At 62.8% G+C, this 21,833-nt stretch overlaps 3 protein-coding genes across 10 annotated transcripts; 1 reads left to right on the top strand and 2 right to left on the bottom strand.

The window, feature by feature from the left end:
- Window positions 1-368: 368 nt before the first annotated feature.
- Window positions 369-7,106, top strand: LHX5 (LIM homeobox 5). The gene is made up of 5 exons (XM_040582408.1): window positions 369-541; window positions 2,262-2,485; window positions 3,591-3,868; window positions 5,302-5,467; window positions 6,739-7,106. The coding sequence occupies exons 1-5, from the start codon at window positions 369-371 to the stop codon at window positions 7,104-7,106; spliced, it is 1,209 nt and encodes a 402-aa protein (XP_040438342.1).
- A 4,641-nt stretch (window positions 7,107-11,747) lies between these two features.
- Window positions 11,748-15,179, bottom strand: SDSL (serine dehydratase like). 8 transcript variants are annotated; one of them, XM_040606079.1, is made up of 9 exons: window positions 15,033-15,179; window positions 14,064-14,561; window positions 13,542-13,728; window positions 13,406-13,445; window positions 13,161-13,300; window positions 12,795-12,883; window positions 12,459-12,686; window positions 12,220-12,344; window positions 11,748-12,062 (listed from the first exon to the last, which is right to left on the bottom strand). In XM_040606079.1, exons 2-9 carry the CDS (start codon window positions 14,201-14,203, stop codon window positions 11,869-11,871), a joined length of 1,143 nt encoding a protein of 380 aa, XP_040462013.1. In that variant the 5' UTR covers window positions 14,204-14,561; window positions 15,033-15,179; the 3' UTR covers window positions 11,748-11,868. The 8 variants fall into 8 exon arrangements, with proteins under 8 accessions (XP_040462013.1, XP_040462024.1, XP_040462043.1 ...); XM_040606090.1 differs by lacking the exon at window positions 14,064-14,561 and having other exon boundaries at window positions 13,542-13,889; XM_040606109.1 differs by lacking the exon at window positions 14,064-14,561 and having other exon boundaries at window positions 13,542-13,867.
- A 1,802-nt stretch (window positions 15,180-16,981) lies between these two features.
- Window positions 16,982-21,122, bottom strand: PLBD2 (phospholipase B domain containing 2). The gene is made up of 12 exons (XM_040606145.1): window positions 20,879-21,122; window positions 20,687-20,780; window positions 20,446-20,604; window positions 19,930-20,030; window positions 19,269-19,483; window positions 19,095-19,189; window positions 18,863-19,023; window positions 18,629-18,724; window positions 18,252-18,323; window positions 17,990-18,142; window positions 17,689-17,851; window positions 16,982-17,528 (listed from the first exon to the last, which is right to left on the bottom strand). The coding sequence occupies exons 3-12, from the start codon at window positions 20,599-20,601 to the stop codon at window positions 17,361-17,363; spliced, it is 1,380 nt and encodes a 459-aa protein (XP_040462079.1). The 5' UTR covers window positions 20,602-20,604; window positions 20,687-20,780; window positions 20,879-21,122; the 3' UTR covers window positions 16,982-17,360.
- Window positions 21,123-21,833: the final 711 nt, after the last annotated feature.

Here is a 21,833-nt window from a genome sequence, read left to right as displayed (position 1 = left end):
CCGCAGAGCCCGCCAGCAGCGCGGCCGCCGCTCCGCCGGCTCCCGGGGCACTCCGGAGGGACCGGGGCGGGATCTGGTGTTTTTATTATTATTATTATTATTATTATTATTTCTCGGGGGTGGCTTGGATATTTTTTTGGGGGGGCATAGTTTTTTCCCTGCCGCCGCCGAGGCTCCGGAGAGAAGAGGGGGAAGAACTTGACAGCCGCTCCGCTCCCCTCTCCTGAATTTTTCTTTATTCCCTCTTCTATTTTTTTTAATATTTTATTTTATTATTATCATTTTTTTTCCTGCATTTTTGAGCCGCCGCCGTGTGCCGGCGCGGGGCTGACTTCTCGTTTGCGCGTCTCCATCGCCCGGCGGAGGTTATGATGGTGCATTGTGCGGGCTGCGAGAGGCCGATTTTGGACCGGTTCCTGCTGAACGTCTTGGACAGGGCATGGCACATCAAATGCGTCCAGTGCTGTGAGTGCAAGTGCAACCTGACCGAGAAATGCTTCTCCAGGGAAGGCAAACTCTACTGCAAAAACGACTTTTTCAGGTGAGTCTCCCCCCAGCCCCGCCAGCGGGGACCAGAGGGTGCGGAGGCTCACACCGCGCCCGGCCTCCGCTGCCTCCCTGGGGTCTCCCCACGAGCTTTGGGGGAGCTTGGGGGTCCCCGCTCCCCGCCCAGCCCTCTCTGCCAGGGATCCACACCGAGCCTGCCCCAGCGAGAAAGCAGCCCCCCCCAGCCGGGGAAGCCCGCGGGGGGGGGGGGGGGGGACGGGTAGGGGTTGGGGGTGCGGCGGCAGCACTACGGCCGCTGCTACAGCCTGAGGTGGGGGCGGCGAGGCTGTGCCCCCCCGCAGTCTCCCCATGACCTTGCCTCCATCAGCACCGGGCCCCGCTCCGCCCGTGCCGCCGCCCGCCCCGTCGCGGCAGGCCCCGGTGGGCATCGCGACGGCAGCCGTGTCCCCGGCCTCCCCGGGGGCCCGGCCTGGCGCTTCTCATCCCCTTCCGAGACCGCAGGCCCCGGTGAAGACGATGGCCAAAACCTCGGCCCCCTCCCCCCTCGGCCCGGCCCCCCCCCCCCCCCCCCCCCCCCCCCCGCCCCCGGCGAGGCCCCACGCTCCGCCGCTACTTAAACGCCCCTAATGACTGCGATAAGGTGCCACTGAGGAAATTAGAGGCCGGGATGGGAAGGGGGGGCGATGACTTATGACTCCTAATGCTCTCACTACATCAACGTCACGGGGAGCAGCCAGGGAGGCAGAAGCTCTGTCGCCACCGGAGGGGAAAACGGGGGGACCCTGAGTGGGCACCCCGCGGCCTGGCAGCCCCCAGCTCCCCCAGGGACGCGGCAGCAGCAGCCCCCGCTCCCGGGTTCTGGGGGCATATTTTTAATGTGTTTGTGGGTTTTTTGTTTGTTTGGGGCTTTGAGAGCTTTTAGGGTTTGTTTGTGGTTTTGTGGGGTTTTTTTGTGGGTTTTTTTTTTGTGGGTTTTTTTGTTTGGTTAGGTTTTGGTTTTGTTTTTTTTATTTTCCCCTCGAGGACGTCGTTTTCAGCCGATTCGGATTCCCTGGAATTTATTTTTTTTTTTAATTTTTTTTAAAAAGGGGCATCTCCTGGAGAAAAAAACCCAAAACATAAAACCTATGCCTCCAGCGAAGGGAAGGAATATCGGAGATTTCCAAAGCCCTGTTCGCGACCAGGAAAAAAGCCCTCGGCAGAGAGGGACGGTGCCGGCGCCGGGCCGGGGAACCCGGGATGCTCCGGGGAGCGGAGCCCCCTCCGCCGCCGTTCTGGATGCGCGGTGCCCCCGTCTCTCTGGCCCTAATTAGCCCCATTTTCTCTCTCGGATTTTCAGGCCGGCATCGGGCAGAGCCGAGCCCCCCGTTCCCCGCCCGGGAGGCATCGGGCTGAAACGAAATCTCCCCTCGCGGAGCGTGGAGGGGAACCCCCGCCGCCCTCCCCTCCCCTCCGGCTCTTCTGGGGCTAAATCCGGTGGAGGATGCTCATGTGTGGGTGTCCCCCCGGGTGGGGCCGCCCCAAACCCGAGCTCTCTCCGCAGTCCACCCCGCACCTGCGAGCGGGGCTGCGCGGGGATGAAGGCTCTCCTCGTTCTCGTCCCACAGGGGCAGAGGGGCGAACCGCTTGCTCCCCCAGATCTCCCAGCGAGGGGTGCTGCAGGATCGGGCTCCGGCGGTGGGATTTTGAGGAGAGCGGATCGGGAGCCCAGCGCCGCCGGGGCTCCCAGCTCTCGCTTCTCTCTCCCTCTCCAGGAGGTTTGGTACCAAATGCGCCGGCTGCTCCCAGGGCATCTCCCCCAGCGACCTCGTCCGGAAAGCCCGGAATAAAGTCTTTCACCTGAACTGTTTCACCTGCATGGTCTGCAACAAGCAGCTCTCCACGGGCGAGGAACTCTATATCATAGACGAAAACAAATTTGTTTGCAAAGAGGATTATTTGAACTCTCCCAGTTTGAAGGAAGGCAGCCTCAACTCAGGTACGAGCGGCGCAGCCTGCCGCATCGCCCGGGGCCGCATCCCTGCCGCTGCCGGTACCTCCCGCTGCGCCGGGAAGGAGGTTTGGCTTTGTGGGGTGAGGGGCTGCACCCCGCAGCCAGCCCAGCCCCCCGTAATCCGCGGGGGGAGGGAGGGATTGGGAATGAAAGCCTCCAAAGCGGGTGGAAGCTTCTGTTGACCCCATCTGCACGCGGGATGCGGACACGCGTGGGATGAGCGGTACCTCGGCAGCCCCGCAGCATCGCTTCCTCACCCCCCTCGGCTCCTGCCCCTATGGCAGCGGGGATGTGGGGCGGTGGGAAATGAGGACACCCCCACCCCGGAGCCCCCCACTGCGAATGTGCCCGGTCCCCCCGCGCCGCGGGCCTGATCCTTCGCCTCCTTTCACCCAGAGGCAAAGCTCCCATTTGACTTCCTTGGAAGCTGTCTCTGCGTCAGGACAGCAGGATCAGGCCCACTCCTGCTGTCCCAGCCATGCCAGGCGCCTGTGCTCACCCCCTTCCGTGGGCTCTCTCTCCGTCCAGCACCCGGGGCCGGATCCTGCCACGCCAGTCAGTGGGGCCGCTGCTGTGAGCGAGGCGAGTAGAGCTTGGCCTTGGGGGGGGTGCTGGCATCAGGGGCCACCGCGGGGTGGGGTGGCTGGGGGAGGGGTGAGCCAGGCTCAAGGCAGTGACTGGGGACCCCCCTCCAACCCCGACAGGGACCGGTTGCATTTTTCCCAGCGGCGCACCCCACTTCCCAGCGTGAAAGACACAGGTGGGGGGGGAGAGGGGGAGCACCAGGGGCTGCAGTGGGCCTGGGGGATCTCCCCCTCCCCAGCTCCCCCCCAGCCGGCACTACACAGGGTGCAGGGCTGGATCGGGCAGCACTTGCCTGGACCTCCACATGATGTTGCAGGGGTGATGCTTTAGGGGTACCAGGGGGGCAGAGGCGATCTGCATCCCTTGCTGCTCTCCAGCATCCCCTAACCCCTCTCCTGGAAAGCAGCCGGGCCGGGTGGGCTGGGGACGGCAGAGGAGAGGGGGGTTGATCTCTCCCCTAAGTCATCCGCCCGCCCCCCCTTTCCTCTCTGGGTCTCCTTTACAGTGTCCTCATGTACAGACAGGAGTTTGTCCCCGGATCTCCAGGACCCCATGCAGGACGACACCAAGGAGACGGACAACTCAACCTCCTCGGACAAGGAGACCACCAACAATGAGAACGAGGAGCAGAACTCGGGCACCAAGCGGAGGGGGCCCCGCACCACCATTAAAGCCAAGCAGCTGGAGACCCTCAAAGCTGCCTTCGCTGCCACCCCCAAGCCCACCCGCCACATCCGAGAGCAGCTGGCCCAGGAGACTGGCCTCAACATGAGAGTCATCCAGGTAGGGCAGCCCCAGCCCACCATCCCAGTCGTCTCCCCCACCCCGCTGGCCCTCCTCACCTGACGGCATGATGTCACGGGTCTGGCCAGTGATGTCATTCCCACCGCAAACCGATGTTCCTGTGACATCAGAGGTTCATGGGACAATTTCCTCTAGCAGAGAGCAGAGACAGGGAAAGGACCCATGTGGGGAGGGAAGGAGAAGGGGTGCTAGTGGGAGCCCAGATAGTTCAAGGCCATGATGATCTCCCCCAGGTGCTGGGAAGGGGTTGGGACACTGAGGGTGGTCCCACGAGCTGGGGAAACTGTGACAGGCAAACCCCATCCGTCCCCTGCCAGTGTCACCCCAGGCCCAGCCTTGCACCCTCTCCACGCTCCCGTGGGTTAGGGGTGTCCCCCCCCCATCCTGTGCTTTAATACACCCACCCCATGGGAAGGGATGAAAACCAGCCCCCAAACCGAGCCGGCTGGGCTCCTCCGTGGCCTCACTGGCTTGTTTTCCCTGGGGCCAAACAGGACCCCCGGCATGCCCGGGAGATGGATGCTCCAGCCTTGTGAAAGCAAGGAGAAGCCATTGCGCGCTGCAGGCAGCCTGGCACTTTCTTACCGCACTGCCCCCATGAAGAAAATCCCTGCGGAAATGTAGGGATTAATGGGCTTTAATAGAGGCATTAATAGAGGAGGACTCTCCGGCTTTGCCGGTAGCAGAGCTGTGATTCCCGGCTCCTGGCAGAAGGGAGCAGAAGTCCCCGGAGGAGTGTGATGTGCTCATTCCCCAGAGCTGCCCCATTCCCAGGGGACACGGGGAAGAGGGTGCGGGGCAATAATCCAGACACCCCACCAGGCTGCAGGAAAGGTGTGCATGGGCTGAGGCCGGGCGGTTCGGATGAGGCGATGCTCTGTAGAGTCACCACGGGTCCCCTTCCCTTTTATCCCCATCCTCACCAGCCGGCTTTTCATCCGACTCCCTGCCTGCCACAGCAGGTGCTCATCTCCCTGCTCCCCGCTTTCTGCCTGCTTCTGCCATGCTCCAGAGTTCCTCCCCCCCTTTTCCCTCCCTCTTTTCCCCCCTTCCCCCCACCCATATGGGAAAATTCCCCTTCCTGTATGTTCTGGCTGCCCTCTCCCTGTAGGGACAGACAGGCTGATGATGCACACAGAGGGATGCAGCCAGGGGGACAGGATTTTATTAAGCCTGGTTATTTGGTGTGTCTCCTGTCCCCCACGCACCATTTGGGGTTACTGGCAATAGGAGGGAGAGGACATTAAAAAACACCCAGAGGTGGGAAAACCTATCCCCTTCCCAGGCGGGAGCAAGGTTTCCATCCCTTTCCCCAGCCACCTCCAGCCGAATTTGGGGAGGGGAGGTCCCTTACCCAGAGGGGTCCCCGGTACCCCCATCCCCGATGGGCTCTGATGCCAGCCTGGCCGCAGGTCTGGTTCCAGAACCGCCGGTCCAAGGAGCGGCGGATGAAGCAGCTGAGCGCACTGGGCGCCCGCCGGCACGCCTTCTTCCGCAGCCCGCGCAGGATGCGGCCCCTCGGTGGCCGCCTCGATGAGTCCGAGATGCTCGGCTCGACGCCCTACACATACTATGGAGGTGAGGGACGGTCCGCGGGGACCCTGCCCCCCTACTCCTTCGATCCCTCTTCCCCTTTCCCTTTGTTCCTCCCTTGTCCTGCTTCTCCCCGTTTTTTTCCCCTTTGCCCTCCAATTTGCCTCCCCGAATCCCTCACCGCGGGGAGCTGAGCCATCCAGGTCCCAAGGGGATGGGGACGGGCATGCAGCCGCTGCAGCATCCCAGCCCACCCCACACATGCCAAGGCATCCGTGCATGCACGCCCACACGTGCGCATCCCCACGCAGAACAGCTGTGCACGCCCACGCGTGTGCACCCCCCCCCACAGACAGCCATGCGTGCCCATGCATGTGCTCCCCCACAGCCGTGCAACGCACACGCCCGTGCACAGATGTGCATCCCCATGCACACACACACACTCACACCCATGCACACACTCACCACCATATGCACACGTGTCCACGCACCCGCAGACACGTCCACGCACCCCCCCCCACCCCCCCCGCCGGGCACCGTGGCAGCCCCTCTCCCGAACAAAGCCCCAGCTGCGGGGCTTTTGTGCCCCTTTCAGGCCGCATTTGTTCCAATTACCTCCCGGGCCCGCAGCATATGGAAGGTCACTGCCGCCGGGCCGGCCCCCCTGCCGCCCCGACGGGACGGGGATGGGCGCAGCGGGGCGGCCCAGCCGCCCCCCCTCCGCGCACAGCCCCCCCCTCCCCGCCTCAAGCTGCATTTTCAAAGCCTCCCCACTGATGAGGCGCTTTCCAGGCAACCCTTGCTGCCCCGCAGTTAGTTTCTAGATCCCTCCCAGGTTTCTAAACACATACATCATTTCCCTATTATATATTTTTTCTCCTCATTTTATATATATATATATTTTCCTCGTTATATATTTTTCCCCTTATATATATATATATATATCCCTCCCCATTAACTAAGCATTAAATTGAGCCCATGTGCCCCCCAGCTGCCCCAGCCCCGGGCTCCTTGCTCTCCTGTATCCCCCCCGTCCCCCCTTTCCCCCTCCCCCCGTTCCCCCTCCCTCTCAGCCGGGCAGGGAGGGTGATGAGTGCCGCAGCCCTTCAGACGGGCTTATTTCTCTCCCAGGCTGGGCTCAGATTTGCAGGGCACCCCAGGAGCCAGCAGAGTATTTTGGAGGGGGTGGCCACGCTGGTCCGGGTCATGCTTGTGCCCAAGGGGGGAGGACAGGGCTGGGTGAGGGGTGCAGTGGGATTTTGGAAGGGTTTTGGCCCCAGAGCACGAGCTCCATCCTTTTCTCCCCCGTCCCACAGACTACCAAGGTGACTACTATGGACCGGGAGGCAACTATGACTTTTTCCCCCACGGGCCGCCCTCCCAAGCCCAGTCCCCGGCCGACTCCAGCTACCTTCAGAACTCAGGACCTGGCTCCACACCCCTGGGACCCTTGGAGCCCCCCCTAAGCGGACACCACTCCTCAGAAAACCAAAGGTACACGGATATGATTTCGCATCCCGACACCCCCAGCCCCGAGCCAGGGATGACCGGTTCGCTGCACCCCATCCCGGGGGAGGTCTTCAGTGGGGGGCCCAGCCCGCCCTTCTCCATGTCCAGCAATAGTGGCTACAGCGGGGCGCTCTCACACCCCAACCCGGAGCTCAGCGAGGCGGCGGTGTGGTAGGCCTGGCGCGGGCACGCGTGCGTGTGTGGAGGGGGAAAACACTCCCACGTTCCCCCAGCCCACGCGTGTCCCCCCCCCACTCCGGACCAGGGCCCATCACATCACCGTCGCTGGATAAAGACCCCTTCTCCGATGCCAAAACGCATCCCTGCATCCCCCCCCACCCTCCCATCACTGCAGAAACCCCCCTGGGACCTTGGGGCCATCCCTCTACCTCCCCCTCCTGGCACCTTCCCCCCAACACTGGGGGGGGGGGGGGGGGGGGGGGCGACGAATAATGCCCAGCCCCGGAGAACCCCCCCACTGGCATCGGGACCACCACCTCTCGGACCAAAGCTGAACTTGCCTGGACACAGGTCCCACCGCACCTGGGGAGGGGAGGCTGGGTCAGGGCTCCCCCCTGCTAATTAGCACCCTTTTTAATTATCCCCTACCACATCATGGGGGGTGAGGGGGAATGGGGAATAACAGGAATAACCCCTCCCCTGCCCTTGTTTTTGTTGTTCCCATTTTATCCCCAAGGAGAAGGTGGGTTTGGACCCGGTTTTTGGTGATGGGGGTGGGGGGTAGGGCAGACCTAGGGCTGCCCCAGTGACTGGCTGAGATTGGGCTCCCACATGGTGGAAAAAGACACCAGAAAAAGGCAGAAACAGGAAAAATACAACAACAAACAAGAACAACAACAAAAAACCCCAACAACCCAGAACAAAATCAACCCAACCACCACCGCAGCAGAAATTAGACCTGAGCCTCCGTGCCGAGTCCCACCCCAACATTTCCCAGAGGCTCCGCCAATTTGAGGATGTATTATAGTTTTTGCTTCTAGTTTCTTTATTTTGTATAAAGGAGAAACAAATAAAGTATGTTTTTGTGTTTACTGATTATTTATTGTACCTTAGTCATCGGAGGCTCCCACTTTTTCTATTTTGGAGGCGGGGAGGGGGTGGCGCTGGGGAGGGGCGGTGAGGGGATAGAGTGGGGGGAAAGGAAGGAGAATGGAAAAGGAAAGAAAAGTTGTTTTCTGAAAGCGCCGTGGGTTTCCTGTCCCCGCTGCCTCTTGCAGAGGCTGTTAGTGTGAATGGCTCTTGTTGTTCAATGTGAATAAAAAACCTTTTAGTTACCTACTGTTCGGTCACCTGGTCCCTTTTATTTTACTTTATTTTTTAAAGACAAGACCACGAGAGATGCTGGCTGGGCTGCCCTGTTGCCCCACCACCCCCCAGCCCTGTGTGGGGTCTGGGGAGCCATCCCCATCGCTCCCCTGGGCAGGACGGGTGCTGTGGCCCCTGTGCAAGGTGATGCTGCTGCATCTGGGGCTGCATCACTCACCCGGTACCCCAGGACTCCCCCAGTCCTCCCATCACCCAGCTCTCTAGCAGTGGGTGGGGGCACATTACCTGGTTCAGCACCTTCCCCCACAGCAGACAAGCCAGTGCATAATTTCTTTCACATGGGGGTTGGGGTGGTGAGAGGGTGGGTATCACATGTACCCCCCAAGACCTCCCTCAGGTCACCCAAGAGGCACCCACAGTGCTGCTGGCAGGGCATTCCCCTCAGGGGAGCCACAGGAGCGCCAGGGGGGCAGCAGGGCTGCTGGAGGGGGACACCAAGGTGGGGGTCCCTGAATGCCATCCTCAGCTTTTGCTCCATCTGCCCCAGGGGGGCACCAAGGGCAAGCAGGAGGGGGGTATCTGCTCCAGCATCCCAGCACACACACACACCCCCGCCCCGCCTCCTGCTTTCCCTCTTGTTTTCTGAGATACAAAAATAAATAAAGTCCAAGGCAGGCTGCAGCTCTGAACTAATATTTAAAATGCAAAATCATGGCAGAGTTTCTTCCCCCTCCCCACCTTGTCTTGCAGTAAAAAGATATAAACAGAATAAATTACCTTCCCTCGCTGGCTTACGAGAGTCCCTCTCTCCTGACCTGAATTTTAAGTCCTGGCTTGGTTGTAGCACGGAGCACTGATGATTTATGAAAAGCCAGCCACTTCTCTGCATATTTTCTCTGTTCAGCCAAGTGGTGGAATTTATCCTTCCTATACCATTAACCGGCATTAATAATGGGGTGGAAAATGAGCCAGATCAAGCCTCAAGGGATCCCTCAGCCGGGAGCTGGGGCTACCACAAAGGCACTGGACTCTCATCACGTGGGGAAACTGAGGCAGGAGCACAGCCAGCTGCTCCACTCCACCCCTTCCAGGCTATCAGCGTTATCAGGTGACAGGTGCTTTTTATAAGGACAGGGCAATGTATTGTTAAGTAACTCCCTCCCAGCATCATTTCGAGGATTATAAAAAATGGAGCACAAGGTCATTCACTGGATGAACACTGGCTATTATTATTATTATTACTGCTAAATGCAAGGCACCCCTTCCCCAGCATCCGGGGGGGCGGGGCGGGCGGTGCGGACAGGCTGCAGGAAGGATTTTGGGTGATGCTGGTGTGCTCCAAGGTGCCACCTCCTGTACAGGGGGCTGGGGCTCAGTGAGAGCAGCCATCTGAGCAGGGATGGGTGCTGGAGCCAAACCTTCCCCCAGTTCACTGGCCCCGGGGGCTGTTGCTGCCCTGGGCTTACTCATCCTGGCAAGCACTCACCTGTGGCTCGGCACTGGCAGAAGGGACCTGATGGCCGCGGAAAGGACAGTGTCACGCAGAGGACTGGGGCACAGAGCTGGCCTTGCGGGGAGCAGCTGGGTTCAGCCCCTTGGTTATCCCTGCCCTTAACCACAGCCAGGGATGGGGTCCCCATTGCAACAGGAGTCAGGGTGCTGCACCACAACAGAGACTGGGGTCCCCATCACAGCCAGGGTCCCCACTGTAGCTGGAGTCAGGGTCTCTGCTGCAGCCAGGGTCAGGGTACAGCATCATAACCAAGGCGGGGATTCCAATCACAGCCAGGGTCCCCGTTGCAGCCAGGGTCAGGGTCTCCATCACCTCAGCTGTCCCAGGAAGGTACCGGCACTCAGGGTTCATGCCTGCCTCCCGCTGCAGGGTGACCCCCAGCAGCTGGGGCCATGCCACCCCAGGGGGTATCCCCCAGATAACCTGCAACCCAAGTTCCTGCCAGGACACCCAAAGCCCAATCCCCTCAGCTGACACCCAAACCCCAAGTGCTCCCTTGTCAAGACATGGAGGGGGCAAAGCTCCCTGTTGGGGTGCTCCGGGGAGTCACCCCAAACCCCACGGTCATGCCCATGTCACCAGCAATTACCCTCCCGTGGGACCATGCTGGGGAAACACCACCACCAGCTGCTGGCTCCCCCCGGGCTCCGGCAGAGCAGCATCAGTCCTGGGAATAAATTTATTTTCAAAAGCTGTTAGGCAAACACCAATGCTATTTTTTTTAATGACCTTTTTCCCTTTTTTTTTTCAGAAGGGGAAGGTCTGCAGAAGGTGGAAAGTAATCAGGTTTTGGACCTGGGATAAAAAACAGCTGGAGTAGGTTGGGCTGACTCCTTATAATTAATAGTGTGCCTCGTAATAGGATTCTCCAGCCTTCGGTGCTCCCTGGAAACACCTTTTTACATAAGATATTGCTCACGATGGAGCAGCAGAGTTTTGATTTATGGGGTTTTGGCCTCCAGAAAGCATGTGGGGAGGTGGCCTGGCCTGTGGGACGTATGGGGGGGTAGAGGGGGAAAGGGCCAAAGGCAGGGAGGGTGTTCCTGGGGTGCTGGCAGTGAGTCCCGGGGCAGGCGCCTGGCCAGAGGAAAGGGCTTCCTGGGGGATGCCTGTGATCCAGGGGCTGAGCTGGTCCTGGGGGCTGAGCCCCCTCTGCTCCAGAGGGGAGGAGTAGGCTGAGAAGCGTTTTGGGGTAGGAGAAGGCTTGTCCCCACTGCCCGACATCACCAGGTGATGCTTGGGGCATGTGCTCAGCTGGGGAACTGGGGAGCACCTGGGGCCACAGAGCCCTGGCAGGAGCAAGACCCCACATTGCCCGGGGATGGGAGGAAGGAAGGGGGGAGAAATATTGTTGGGGAGACACAAAAAACCCCAGGGAGGTGCAATAGCAAAGGGCTAAAAACAAATGCAGCTCTAGAAAGTGGGAACAGGGGAGAGCAGGAAAGCCTGGAGGAGAGGGAGGAAAAAGAGTGGGATGGGGGAAAAAGGGGGATCTCGGGGTCTCTGGGATTGGGAACACACACACACAGACATGTCGGTGCACCTTGGAGCCCATGGGTGTTAAACACAGCCAGGGAGCTCCACCAATAAATCACCGTAACAAGCTGGTCCGTGTGTGTTGTTCTCTTCTGACTGCAGACAGCGCGGCAGGAATGGGAGAAGATTGTAATAATTAATAATCATTAGTATAATAATGCATAAAGACAGTAGCAAAGTAATTAGTCAGAGAGGGAGTGCTTGCTAATTGAGGTGGGGAGCTGCAGTCCAAACAGCCTGGGGAGGAGCAGGGGAGGGAGGGGAGAGGGGACTGAGGGTTAGGGGACATGGAAGAGGATGCCTGGCATGGCCAAGGGGCAGAGTGGGACATGTGTACCCCAGTCCTGCCCTCGGACAGGCCGGGGAGCTGCAGGCAGAGCCTCGCTCCATCCCTGCCTGCAGTGTGAGCCCTGGTCTCGTCTGCCCTGTGTGCCTCAGTTTCCCCATCCCTCCATGGATGCTGCGTGCTGAGGCAGAGGCTGCGGGAGGAGCCTGGCCCCGTGTCCACCAGGCAGCGGGGCTTTATTTTAGTTATTTCGGAAGGAAAGCAAGCAGGGGGTGCTGGCCAGGCTCCATCATACCCCCTTCCTCAGGGTGGGGGTCACTCCAGCCCCAGCTGGCTCTTCAGGGCTTGCAGCTGGGCCACCTGCATGCTGCTGCCCCCGCACACCACCACCACCACGGATGCCAGCGGGGTCCGCAGCCGCCCCTCGTGCTGCAGCTGCTGCAGCCGCCCTGTGTAGAGCAGGGCCAGGGCAGCCCCACACGCCGGCTGCACCAGCATCCTCTCATCGTCTGCGGGGACAACAGCAGGGGACACACTGAGCCACCCACCCACCCTATCCCCATCACCAACCTGTGGAGCCAGGGTCCCCCCAACACCTCCCAGGCCAGTCCCAAGACCGGGTGGCACCCCCATCACCCCTGTCATGCCCGGGTTGTCCCTGCTCACCCAGGAACTGCTCCACGGCTCGCACCGCCTCCGTGTCCTCCACCACCTGGGAGATGACCTGGCACTCCTGGGCACACTCCAGCGCCCGCGCTGCCACCATCTTGGCTCCCAGGCACTTGGCCACGCTGGGGCAGGACGGGAAGAAGGTGCTTGGGGTGGTCTCAGGTCCCTTCAGTGAGTTGGGCTGAGACCCCCCCAACTCATCGCATGCGCAGCTGCTCCCACAAAGCCCGGCTCACCTGGTGATGTCAGGCAGGGAGACGAGCCGACCGGCCGCCAGCGCCGTGTGGAAGCTGTGAGTCCCCCAGGTCTCGGCAGCGATGATGGGGATGTCCTGCCAGCCCACCTGGTGCAGGCCGGCCACAACGCCCGCCAGCAGCCCCCCACCGCCCACCGCCAGCAGGATGGCGTCCGGTTTGGTGTCCAGCGAGTCCTTCAGCTCCTGGACCAGGCTGGCGTGACCCTGCCTGCAGGGTGAGGGGGAAACAGGAGGATGCAGCCTGGGGGCACCCTGAGCCAGCCTGGACCCCAGGGATGGGAACTGGGGGCAGGAGCTGAGCCCTGGCAGCACTCACCACACCAAGGGGTGATCAAAGGGGTGGATGCTGACCCAGCCCTCAGTCTTAGCCAGCTCCAGGGCCCTCTTGTTGGCTTCATCCCACACCTGGGGGGGGGGGCAATGGGGGCTCAACAGGGCCACATCCAGCCCTCATGCCACAGAGAAGAGTCTCTTGTCACTGCAGGGCTGAGGGACACCAGGAACCCACACAGGGCACTGGGTTGAGGTGGAGGTTCCCAGGGTGACTGTACTTGTGATGCCAGGGTACAGGTGATGCAGGAGGGGGACATTTTGGGATGGGTTTGCCATGCCCGTGCCCAGCATCACAGAGCAGGTCTGGGTCTCCCCAGACCCCAGTGTTAGGGGGCTGCCATGGGGATACCTGGCCGGAGACCTCCACCTCTGCCCCTAGCTCCTCCAGCTTGCGCACAGTGGTGGGGCCAGTGGTGCTGGGGACCACAACAGTGACTGGCAACCCCAGCTTCTTGGCTGCGTACGCTGCCGCCAGACCTGCATTCCCCCCTGTGGGAAGTGGGGGGTCAGGCAAGGCTCAGCACCCCGGATCCCCCCATATTACTCATGAGCATCTCCCCCAGCTCCCCCTGCCCCAGCTTGGGGCACACTCACCTGAGGAGCAAACGAAGTGGTGGCAGCCCTTCTTGGCAGCCTGCAAGGCAGAGGGAAAGAGGGAAGGGGATGGCTGTGTCCCCCCACCGTGCCCCCCATAAGGGCATGAGCTTGCCCATGCTGTTCCCATGCTTACCTCCTGGCAGAGGTGGCCAATGCCCCGGATCTTGAAGGAACCTGTGGGCTGGACGTTCTCCAGCTTCATGAAGACCTTGGTGCCCGCTGCCCTGGACAGGGGCAGGCTCTCCAAGACAGGCGAGATGATGTGGAAGGGCTTCTTGCCCCCACTGGGCTGGGCTGCCATGGCCCTGGGGATGGATGTTCTGACAGGGAGAGATGGGGGAGCCACCGGCTGCTCCCTGCAGGTTGCCCCCCTGCAGACCTGCTGCCCACGTCAGGTGGTATGGGGTACAGGAGCCCCTCGGGAGTGACAAAGCTGTCCCCAGTGTCCCCTCCCGGCTCCTGGAGGAAGCAGCACAGAGCCCTGGGGTGCAGTGATGGACCCTTCCATCACTCCTGGGCTCCCTGCCAGAGCCCCAGGACAAGCAGGGCCACCCCCTCCTCCAAACTCCTGGTCCCCAAGCCCCCGGTGTCCCCAGGTGCCCCCTGCATGCCCTGTCCCCTAACTCAGCCAGGGCCACCCCACGGAGGGGATTACCTGGCGTGCCGTGGGGCCTCGCTGTGCGTCCCCGGCTCCTCGCCCGCAGTTTGGGGGACAGAGGAGGGAGAGGTGACGTGCTGGTGTCCTGAGTGCCGATGTCCAGCCACACAGCAGGGTGAGGGGCAGGAGTTGAACATTGCCCTGGATCTGGCTGCTTGCTCAGTGCCCGGTGAGGCTTTCCAGCCGCTGGGCTGGATCGGTGCCGAAAGCACCCTGCCGCGGACCTGGGCATGGTGCTGAGTGGCCCAGCAGGGACAGCCACCGGCAGCCAGGTCCCAGCAGACTTCGCATGCCCAGGAGATGGGGTGTGGGTGCCCCAGGAGACAGGGTGGAGAAGAGGTGAGGCAGCTCCCAAATGACTTTGGGGGTCCCCAAGGGTTTGCCCCCCCAGCTGGGCACAGGCACCGGCAATGGCCAGGTCCAGCCAGAAACACATCCCAGTGGATCCGAGGACTTTGTCCCTTTGACCCGAACCCCCGGTGCAGCAAGGGCAGCCTGTGCATTGCAAAGCGTCATCAGACAACCGAGACACCCCCCATCGCCTTCCAAACGAGCCCTAACACCCCTACACCTGCCCTGCCAAGCCCCCTGCCCTGAGGCAGCCCCGAGCCCCCCTCCGAGGTGCATGTCCCCAGGGGAGCTTGGTCCTGCCAGCTGGGTAAGCCCCCTGGGACGAACCCCCCCAGCTCTGGCTGGCCAAGCCAGGCACCCTGCAGGCAGGGGGGGTCAGGGGAGGGGGACACAACACATACCCGCACAGTTGCAAAGGTGCCCTATGAGCATCCCTTGGAGAGGGGGGCTGCCCGGAGGGACTTAGCCAGAGCCTGGCCAAGACCCAGGCTCCAGCAGCCCCCAGGCAAAGCAGGCAGAGACACCTCCCCTTTCCTCTGGGACAGCCCAGGGCTCCTCATCACCTAGCCCTGGTGACATCCCACAGGGTAAGGGTCCCCCCAGCACATGCCCTACCTCTGCACCGATGGGCTGGCACTGTCCCCGGCAGGCGAGGAGGAGGAAGGTGGGATCTGGAGGAAGGTCCAACTCTGGCTCCTTGCCCTGCAGCCGTAGACTAGTCCTCTGTCCCTCCAGCCTGAGAAATCTGGAAGCAGAGGCTGCTTTGGCACATAGTCCATCTCATTTCGCTCTGTGGTGGCTCCATGGGGGTCCCAAGGGGGGGGCCGCTGCACACAAGCTGGCACACGCATGGCACAGCTAAATAAGGTGCACTGGGAACCCCCCCACTCCCTCTGGCTCTGCCCCACTGACAGGCAGACAGCAGTAAAACAGACCCCAGAATACAGGATTTCAGTCCCCTGACCCAAATTATGCTGCAAAGCCCCCCCTGAGAGCTCCACTAACAACAGGCACTGAGCAGGGCACGGGCTCCAGGGCAGCCCTGTTCCCGATGGAGTTGGCCTTTGATGGCAACGAAATAACTCCCTGCTTCTCACGCCATCATTAGGCTTCAGAGTGAACAGCGCACAGCACAGGCAGGGTCAGCACAGAGGCACAGTGTTGCCTGCAGAGAGCAGGCGCCTCTGCGCTGAGCCACCTTGCTTTTGGGACATGGGGGACTGGAAATGTGGGGGATGAGGAGGATGTCTTGAATGGAGGCACCAAGGTGGGGGCACGCAAGTTCCAGCTCCCCTGGGGTCCCACGGGGTGACCCCCATCTTGCAGCGGGCAGAGGGGCTGCAATTGCTTCCCTGGGGATGGGACAGGAATGGGCCCCAGGGGGGACCCTTGGTGGCTGGGGAAGGAGGGCAAGAAGCCCCCCCCACCGCTCAGAGGGAGGAGGCCAGGGACCCTCTTGGTGGGGGCACTACGTTCCAGCTCAGCCCTGGGGTGTTCCAGGGTCCCTTTCCACCCTGCACCCACCTCCCTGTCCCCCCTTCTACCCCCCTTTGGCTCCACCCCTGCCCCAGGGAAGGTGATGCCAGACTGTCACCCTGTCAGGTCCCCTGGCCCTGGTCCCAGTCCCTGGGTGACACAGCCTCAGCCAAGGGCTGCTGGCAGCTGGGGCAATGCTGAACCACTTCTGTTTGTTTTTCTGCTTTTAAGAAAATAACAAAAGTAAAGCAGCAACGTTTCCAGCGTGCCCCACCATTGGCATCGATGCACCTGTTCCTCCTCACTGCCCCATCACTCGGTGACAGTGACCTCCTCCTACCCGGGGAAACTGAGGCGCAGGGGCCCCCCCAAGCAGCACCCCCTGCACCGGGAGCCCACACACCACTGGACACGGGCACAGGCCCTGCAATGTTCCCACCCCCCAAGCGCCGCAGGTTTTGGACACCCTATCCTGTCCAGAGCACCCACCCCAGTTTTTGGGATGCCAGCACCCCAACAGCCCAGACCTGCCACAACTCAGTCCCGCACAGCCCCCAGGGCCCCCAGCCCCGGTGGGAACCTGGCACCTTCAAAGCGCTGCCGAGCACCAGCTCATTAATCCCCCAGTAATGACCTCGTTATTCTTAACGAGGCAGAGTGGATCAAGGGAGCTGCGGTAAGAGGATTTTGCAACGGGGGTTTTGGGGCTGGGGGAAACACAGGTGGCAGAGCAGGGGAAGACAAAAGGGGTGAGGACAGTCACCCTGTCCTGGGGGGGGTGTGGGTGGGTGAGCGGTGGGACCTCCCAGCTCCAGCCCACACCCAGGGCTCCCCCAAGTCAGCAACTCTACCCCACGCCAGGTACCCAGCCTGATGCAGCAGCAGAGAAACCTTAACAGCCTGCACCCCAAAAGAGCCCAGCCAGCCTGGCTGCACACCCCCAACCAGGGTGGGAAGTGGTGGAGAAGCAGAGAGCACCCTGTTAAATTGCGGCGGGGGGGGGGTGGGGGGGGTGTTGCATAAGCCCAATCCCTATACAAGACACCAGAGAATCTCAGCAGAGCACAAAGCACAGCCACCACCCCTGCTGCACAGACACACACTGCTTTATTTGTCACAGCCAAACCAGCTCAACTCCCCTCCGCCCTGCAGGCGAGCCCCAGCCTCGCAGGACTCCCCCTTCTCTGGGAAGAGCCCCCCGAACCAGATGTCAGCACGCAGGGAAGCGTCCCAGGGCCGGAGCCCCTTGAGGGGGAGGGGGCACAGCCCCCTGCGCAGCACGGCCAGCACGCAGGAATGCGGTGGCGAGAGGCAGAAGCTGGAAGAGCCAGGGAATCAGAGGACCCCCCTTGCACCCAAAGCCAGGGTGATAGGGGAGAGTGGGTAGCTGCGATGCCCCAGCTGCTCCCCCCATAAGGGATCCCTCCCAAGCAGGACAGACGCCTGCAGATGGACGGTGGCACCCGCTCAGTCCCAGCGGACCTTGATGGGGGGGAAAGTCCAGAGGTCAGGGTGGCCCATGTGCAGCAGGGTGCTGCATGGGGACGCGCTCCAACGGAAGGGGGGCACGTCGTCCCAGGCGGGACCGCTGGCGGCCACCAGCCCGAAGGCGGGGGCCATGCCTGAGGAGGTGACCTGGTGTGAGGGTGGGAGGGAGGAGAAAAAAAAAAAAAAGTACAAGTCAGCATGGGGAAGGGGCAACACAGCCTGGGGGGAGCTGCCAGAAGGGTGGCACCCTCAAAGGGGGACCCTCCAGCTCCCCCCAGCCCCTCCAGGGCCGTCCTGGCTCCCCCACCTTCATGTCGGTGCCGCCGTGGCAGCGCTGGCGCAGGGCAGGGAAAGGGTAGGTGCCGTTGGGGGGGTTGAGGTCAGAGCGGGCGGAGATGGCGTTCTCTGCGTTCTGGGGGGGGTCACAGCCCCTGCACCGTGACAGCGGGTCCCGCAGGTAGTTGTTGGACCTGCAAAGTGGCCAAGACAGAGTCACGGGAGAGGCAGGGGAAAAAAATAAAATTATAATGATGGAAAATATCACCCCCAAGGGTGATCCCCGGGGGTGCGTGGGGAGCACCCAGGTTTGGGGGGTCCCCAGCACCCACCTCATCAGGCGGACCATGGAATCCAGGTCATGGACCAGCGTCTGGTTCCGGTGGAAGATCTGGGCGCGTGGGTTCTTGTCATAGGTGAACCAGTCACCGTATTTCTTAACCAGCTCTGGGTTCCCGCTGGCGTTGAAGATCTCCTCGAAGTACCTGGGGGTGGGGGGGAACCCAGCGAGTCAGCACCCAGTGGAGTGGGGGGCAAGGACAGCATCAGCTGCCCCCCTGTACAGGGCACATGCTGGGGTGGGCTGGAGCTCACGGCAGGTTGTAGCTGGCCCAGTAGCCTTGCTGGTACAGCAGCTCCGTCTGATCAGCTGCCACCACCAGGCCCCTGTGCCAGGAGGAAGAGCATCGGTCAGAGCAGATGGCAAAAATCAACTGGAGATGGGGGGAAGGACACATGCTGGGAAGAGGGGGCAGCTCTGCTGGGGGTCCTTGCCGCTGGGTTCCCACCCCAGCCACCCATCAGCATCCCGGGAGAGCCTTTAGCCACAGACTGGCAGTGCATCTGCATCTGCATCCCCATCACTCAACTCCCACCCACTGGACCACGGTGGACAGGACCCTCAGGGCTCTCCCAAATCCATGGGGATGGGGGAGGAGATGCTCGGCCGGGCGGGGAATGGGGCCACTCACGGGATCTGCTCCAGCACAGTCAGCAGTCCTGGAGGCGGGCTTGCTCTGCCTGGCGTGAAGGCGTTATAGTCCACCACCATCCACTGGTTGTTATACCTGGCAGGGAGAAGGGGGAAAGCATCCCTGTGGCAGGCAGCCTCTCCCCTGGCCCATCCCTGCTGGCCCGCAGAGCATCCCTCCACCTGAGCCCACCTTCCCAGGACAAATTCCCGCACCCCATCCCACCCCGCTTACGTGCCACTGTTGAACCGTCGGAAGATGGCAGCCCACTCGGGACCGCTGCGGGCCAGGCGGTTGGCCACAATGTTCCTCAGCCACTCCAGGACGCTGCCCCGTGGGTCCAGGTACTTCCACCGCGCCGGGTTGTTGTTCCCGATGGTGGTTTCCAGCGCTACCTGCAGGAAGGGGAGCGTTGGGGAGGGCAGTGGGGCTGGGGAGGGGTCCCCGGGGACCAGACCTCACTCACCAACCCACTGCTGAGGATGTAGAAATCATCCCCAGAGAAGATGGTGCCAGGGTAGGAGGAAAACACCTGGATGCTCCCGGGGATCTGAGAATTGCCTGGAAGAGGGTGATGAAAAAACAGGGGAGCATCAGAGGTGGGGTGTCAGACGTAGCCCCCCCAGCCCAGCCCACGCACCACTGGCTGAGGCATGGAAGGGCAGCGTGTACTTCTTGATGATGCGCAGCATGGACTGGTAGGAGGTCCAGGTGTCATGGGCGACCAGGAGATCCTGATGGCCCGGCAGCAGCTTCAGGAGGGCAGAGCAGGAGCCCGAGCCCAGGACACGCTGCGGGGAAGAGCGGTTCAGGGCAGACTCCAGGTCTTCCAGGTCACCCCCCAACTGTAGCAGGCTGGGGGGGAAGCAAGACACGAGGTATCAGGTGGGGGACACCCCAGCCCAGGAGCCAAGCTGGCTCAGAGTTCTCTGCCCCATCTCTTGGTCCAGTCTGGAGGGTGTTTCTCCATTGACCCCAGTGTAGGTGCTGGTGCCGGGAGCACCAGAGCAGGGAGGAAAGGGTGAACACAGTACTGGGGAAACTGAGGCAGGGGGCTGCAGTGGGCCTTGGGGGGGATCCACCACCCAGCCCATAGTGCTAGGGAGGAGGAGAACCTGCCTCGGCTCCATCCTGCCCCAGCAGCAGAGGACAAGTGCCCAGACAAGGTGGGTGAGGGTGACTAGGAGCAGAACCAGGTGTCCCTGGACATCCAGGAATCGCCCTCACAGCCCCTCCCAGCAGCACCCCAACTCCTGGGGCAACCACCCCCCACCCTGCATCACCTCCCAGAAGGAGCTTACAGGAAGCCAAAGGGCGCCAGGGTGAACCTGCCCCGGGGGAAGTCCAGGCGCCCGTTGTAGCTGTCCTCCAGCCCCTTCAGCTGCAGCAGGGCCAGGCGCACCTGCGGGGACAGGGGACAGTGCTGGCACCCAGCTCCTGCGGGGAAGAGGGGCCCTTCCCCCGGGGTACGCAGCAGAGCCGGTGGGTCCCAGCACGGCTGCAGAGGCAGGGGGGGAAGCGTCACCCTGGGGGAAGGGTCACTGTCAGCGGGGCCGTGACTCAGCACCGGTGGCTGGGGACACACACCCTGAGCCACCCACCGTGCCCCCTGACAGCGGCACGTGAGGCTCTGGTGGGGGGCAAGCCATGAGTCACCTCTGGTGGCCCAGGGGAGGAGGATCCACGGTGGCCACATCCCTGTCATCCCGCCTGGAGCCCGGCCAGGACTTTGGGCATCCCTTGCTGCCCTGTCCCTTCTTGATTAAAGCCCCCATTAGCCCAGGGGGGTCCCCCTAGGTGGGGTCCCCCACCCTCACCTGGTGCCAGTACTGGGGGTCCTCCCCCTTGCCCATCTGCTCCTCCATCCAGCCCAGGTTGGCCTCCAGGTAGCCGCGCAGCCTCTCGCAGTACTCGCTCTGGTACTTGAAGGGGCCGCAGTAGCCCACCATGGTGTTCATCCAGTGCATGTACATCAGCTGGGGGACACGGCCGCGGTGTCACCGGCGGGGCGGGGGTCGCGCCCCTCGGGCCCCCGGGCGCGGCGGGGTCGCCCCTCACCTGCTCCGAGACGGCGGCCTCGGCCAGCCCGGCGGCGTAGGCCTGCAGGCTGTCGCTGTACGAGGCGTTGGTGGCCACCTCCAGGAAGGCCCAGCTGGGGGGACAGGGGCACGGGTGGGACACGGGTGGGACATGGCCGGGACGGCTCCCCCGAGGCCCCCGCCCGCCCCGGTCCCCGCCCGGCGCCCCTACCCGACGGCGGGGATACGGTCATCCAGGCTGGCCCAGGCAACGGCGGCGGGGTGGCGGCCGGGCAGGACGCGGAGCCGCCCCGAGCCGGGCTCCAGCAGCACCGAGACGTTACGGGGCGGCGGGACGGCGGCGGGGGGCTGCGCGGACCGGGGCTACCGGGGCCACCAGGGCCAGTGCCGCGGCCAGCGCGGCCACCAACACCGCCCGCAGCGCCGCCATGGCGTGGCCGGGGCGGAGGGGCGTGGCCGGGGCAGAGGGGCGTGACCGAGACCGAGGGGCGGGGCCGGGGCCTAGGGGCGGGGCGGGGGCGGGGCCGCGCCGCCGCGGCGTCTGTCCGCCCTCCCGGCCGGGGCGTCCCGCAGCCCCGCCACCGGCCCCGGTGCCCCCCCCGCTGCCGCTGGGCCCCGCCGGTGCCACAGGGGGCTGTGGGTGCCCGCCCGCCGGCCCAGCGCCGCCGCAGCCGCGGCTTGTGCACCCCCCACTCCGCTGGACAAAGCCCCCCTGAGCACTGGGTGGCCCGGCTGGGCGGGGGCAGAGGGCTGGGAGCCCCCCGCCCGCGGTGGCAACATCATCGTGGGATGCGCAAAGTCCCCATGGCCCGGTCTGATATTGTCCCCCGCTTGGTGTTACCCTGAGTGCCACCACAGCCGCCTGCCTGAGGCCTGGCACCCGGTAGCACCAAGGTGGGACAGAGCTGTACCCCAAAGCTCCGGAGCTCACACTGAACTGGGATGCCTGGGGAGCACTGGGGGCTTGGCTGTGCGCTGCCGGGCTGGGGGTGCTGCCGGAGTAGGGGTGCTGCCGGAGCATGTCCCCGTGCCCGCTGGGGAGGGCACTGGTAATGCCCTTTATTGGATCATCCTGGAGCTGGAAAAGGTGCCACATGCCTGGAGCTATTCTGGGCAGGGCAGCACCCCAAAGGCACCGCTGGCATGGGCACGTGGCATGGCCCAGC

The sequence above is a fragment of the Falco naumanni genome, chromosome 1, assembly GCF_017639655.2.
Source record: "Falco naumanni isolate bFalNau1 chromosome 1, bFalNau1.pat, whole genome shotgun sequence".
Taxonomy (NCBI): domain Eukaryota; kingdom Metazoa; phylum Chordata; class Aves; order Falconiformes; family Falconidae; genus Falco; species Falco naumanni.
The sequence above is the reverse complement of the archived record's forward strand: the minus strand, read 5'-3'. Positions and strand labels throughout refer to the sequence as shown.

What these genes read in the sequence shown, in the direction of transcription:
- LHX5 (XM_040582408.1), top strand. Translation starts at nt 369, where the DNA reads ATGATGGTGCATTGTGCGGGCTGCGAGAGGCCGATTTTGGACCGGTTC. An exon ending in TGCAAAAACGACTTTTTCAG is followed by an intron (nt 542 to 2,261) that starts GTGAGTCTCCCC and finishes CTCCCTCTCCAG; the next exon opens with GAGGTTTGGTACCAAATGCG. An exon ending in GGAAGGCAGCCTCAACTCAG is followed by an intron (nt 2,486 to 3,590) that starts GTACGAGCGGCG and finishes TCTCCTTTACAG; the next exon opens with TGTCCTCATGTACAGACAGG.
- SDSL (XM_040606063.1), bottom strand. Translation starts at nt 14,569, where the DNA reads ATGCACAGGCTGCCCTTGCTGCACCGGGGGTTCGGGTCAAAGGGACAA. An exon ending in TTGGCCACCTCTGCCAGGAG is followed by an intron (nt 13,446 to 13,541) that starts GTAAGCATGGGA and finishes TCTGCCTTGCAG; the next exon opens with GCTGCCAAGAAGGGCTGCCA. An exon ending in TTTGATCACCCCTTGGTGTG is followed by an intron (nt 12,687 to 12,794) that starts GTGAGTGCTGCC and finishes CTCACCCTGCAG; the next exon opens with GCAGGGTCACGCCAGCCTGG.
- PLBD2 (XM_040606145.1), bottom strand. Translation starts at nt 20,601, where the DNA reads ATGTACATGCACTGGATGAACACCATGGTGGGCTACTGCGGCCCCTTC. An exon ending in ACATCCTCAGCAGTGGGTTG is followed by an intron (nt 19,024 to 19,094) that starts GTGAGTGAGGTC and finishes CCCTTCCTGCAG; the next exon opens with GTAGCGCTGGAAACCACCAT. An exon ending in TGGGCCAGCTACAACCTGCC is followed by an intron (nt 18,143 to 18,251) that starts GTGAGCTCCAGC and finishes CCCCACCCCCAG; the next exon opens with GTACTTCGAGGAGATCTTCA.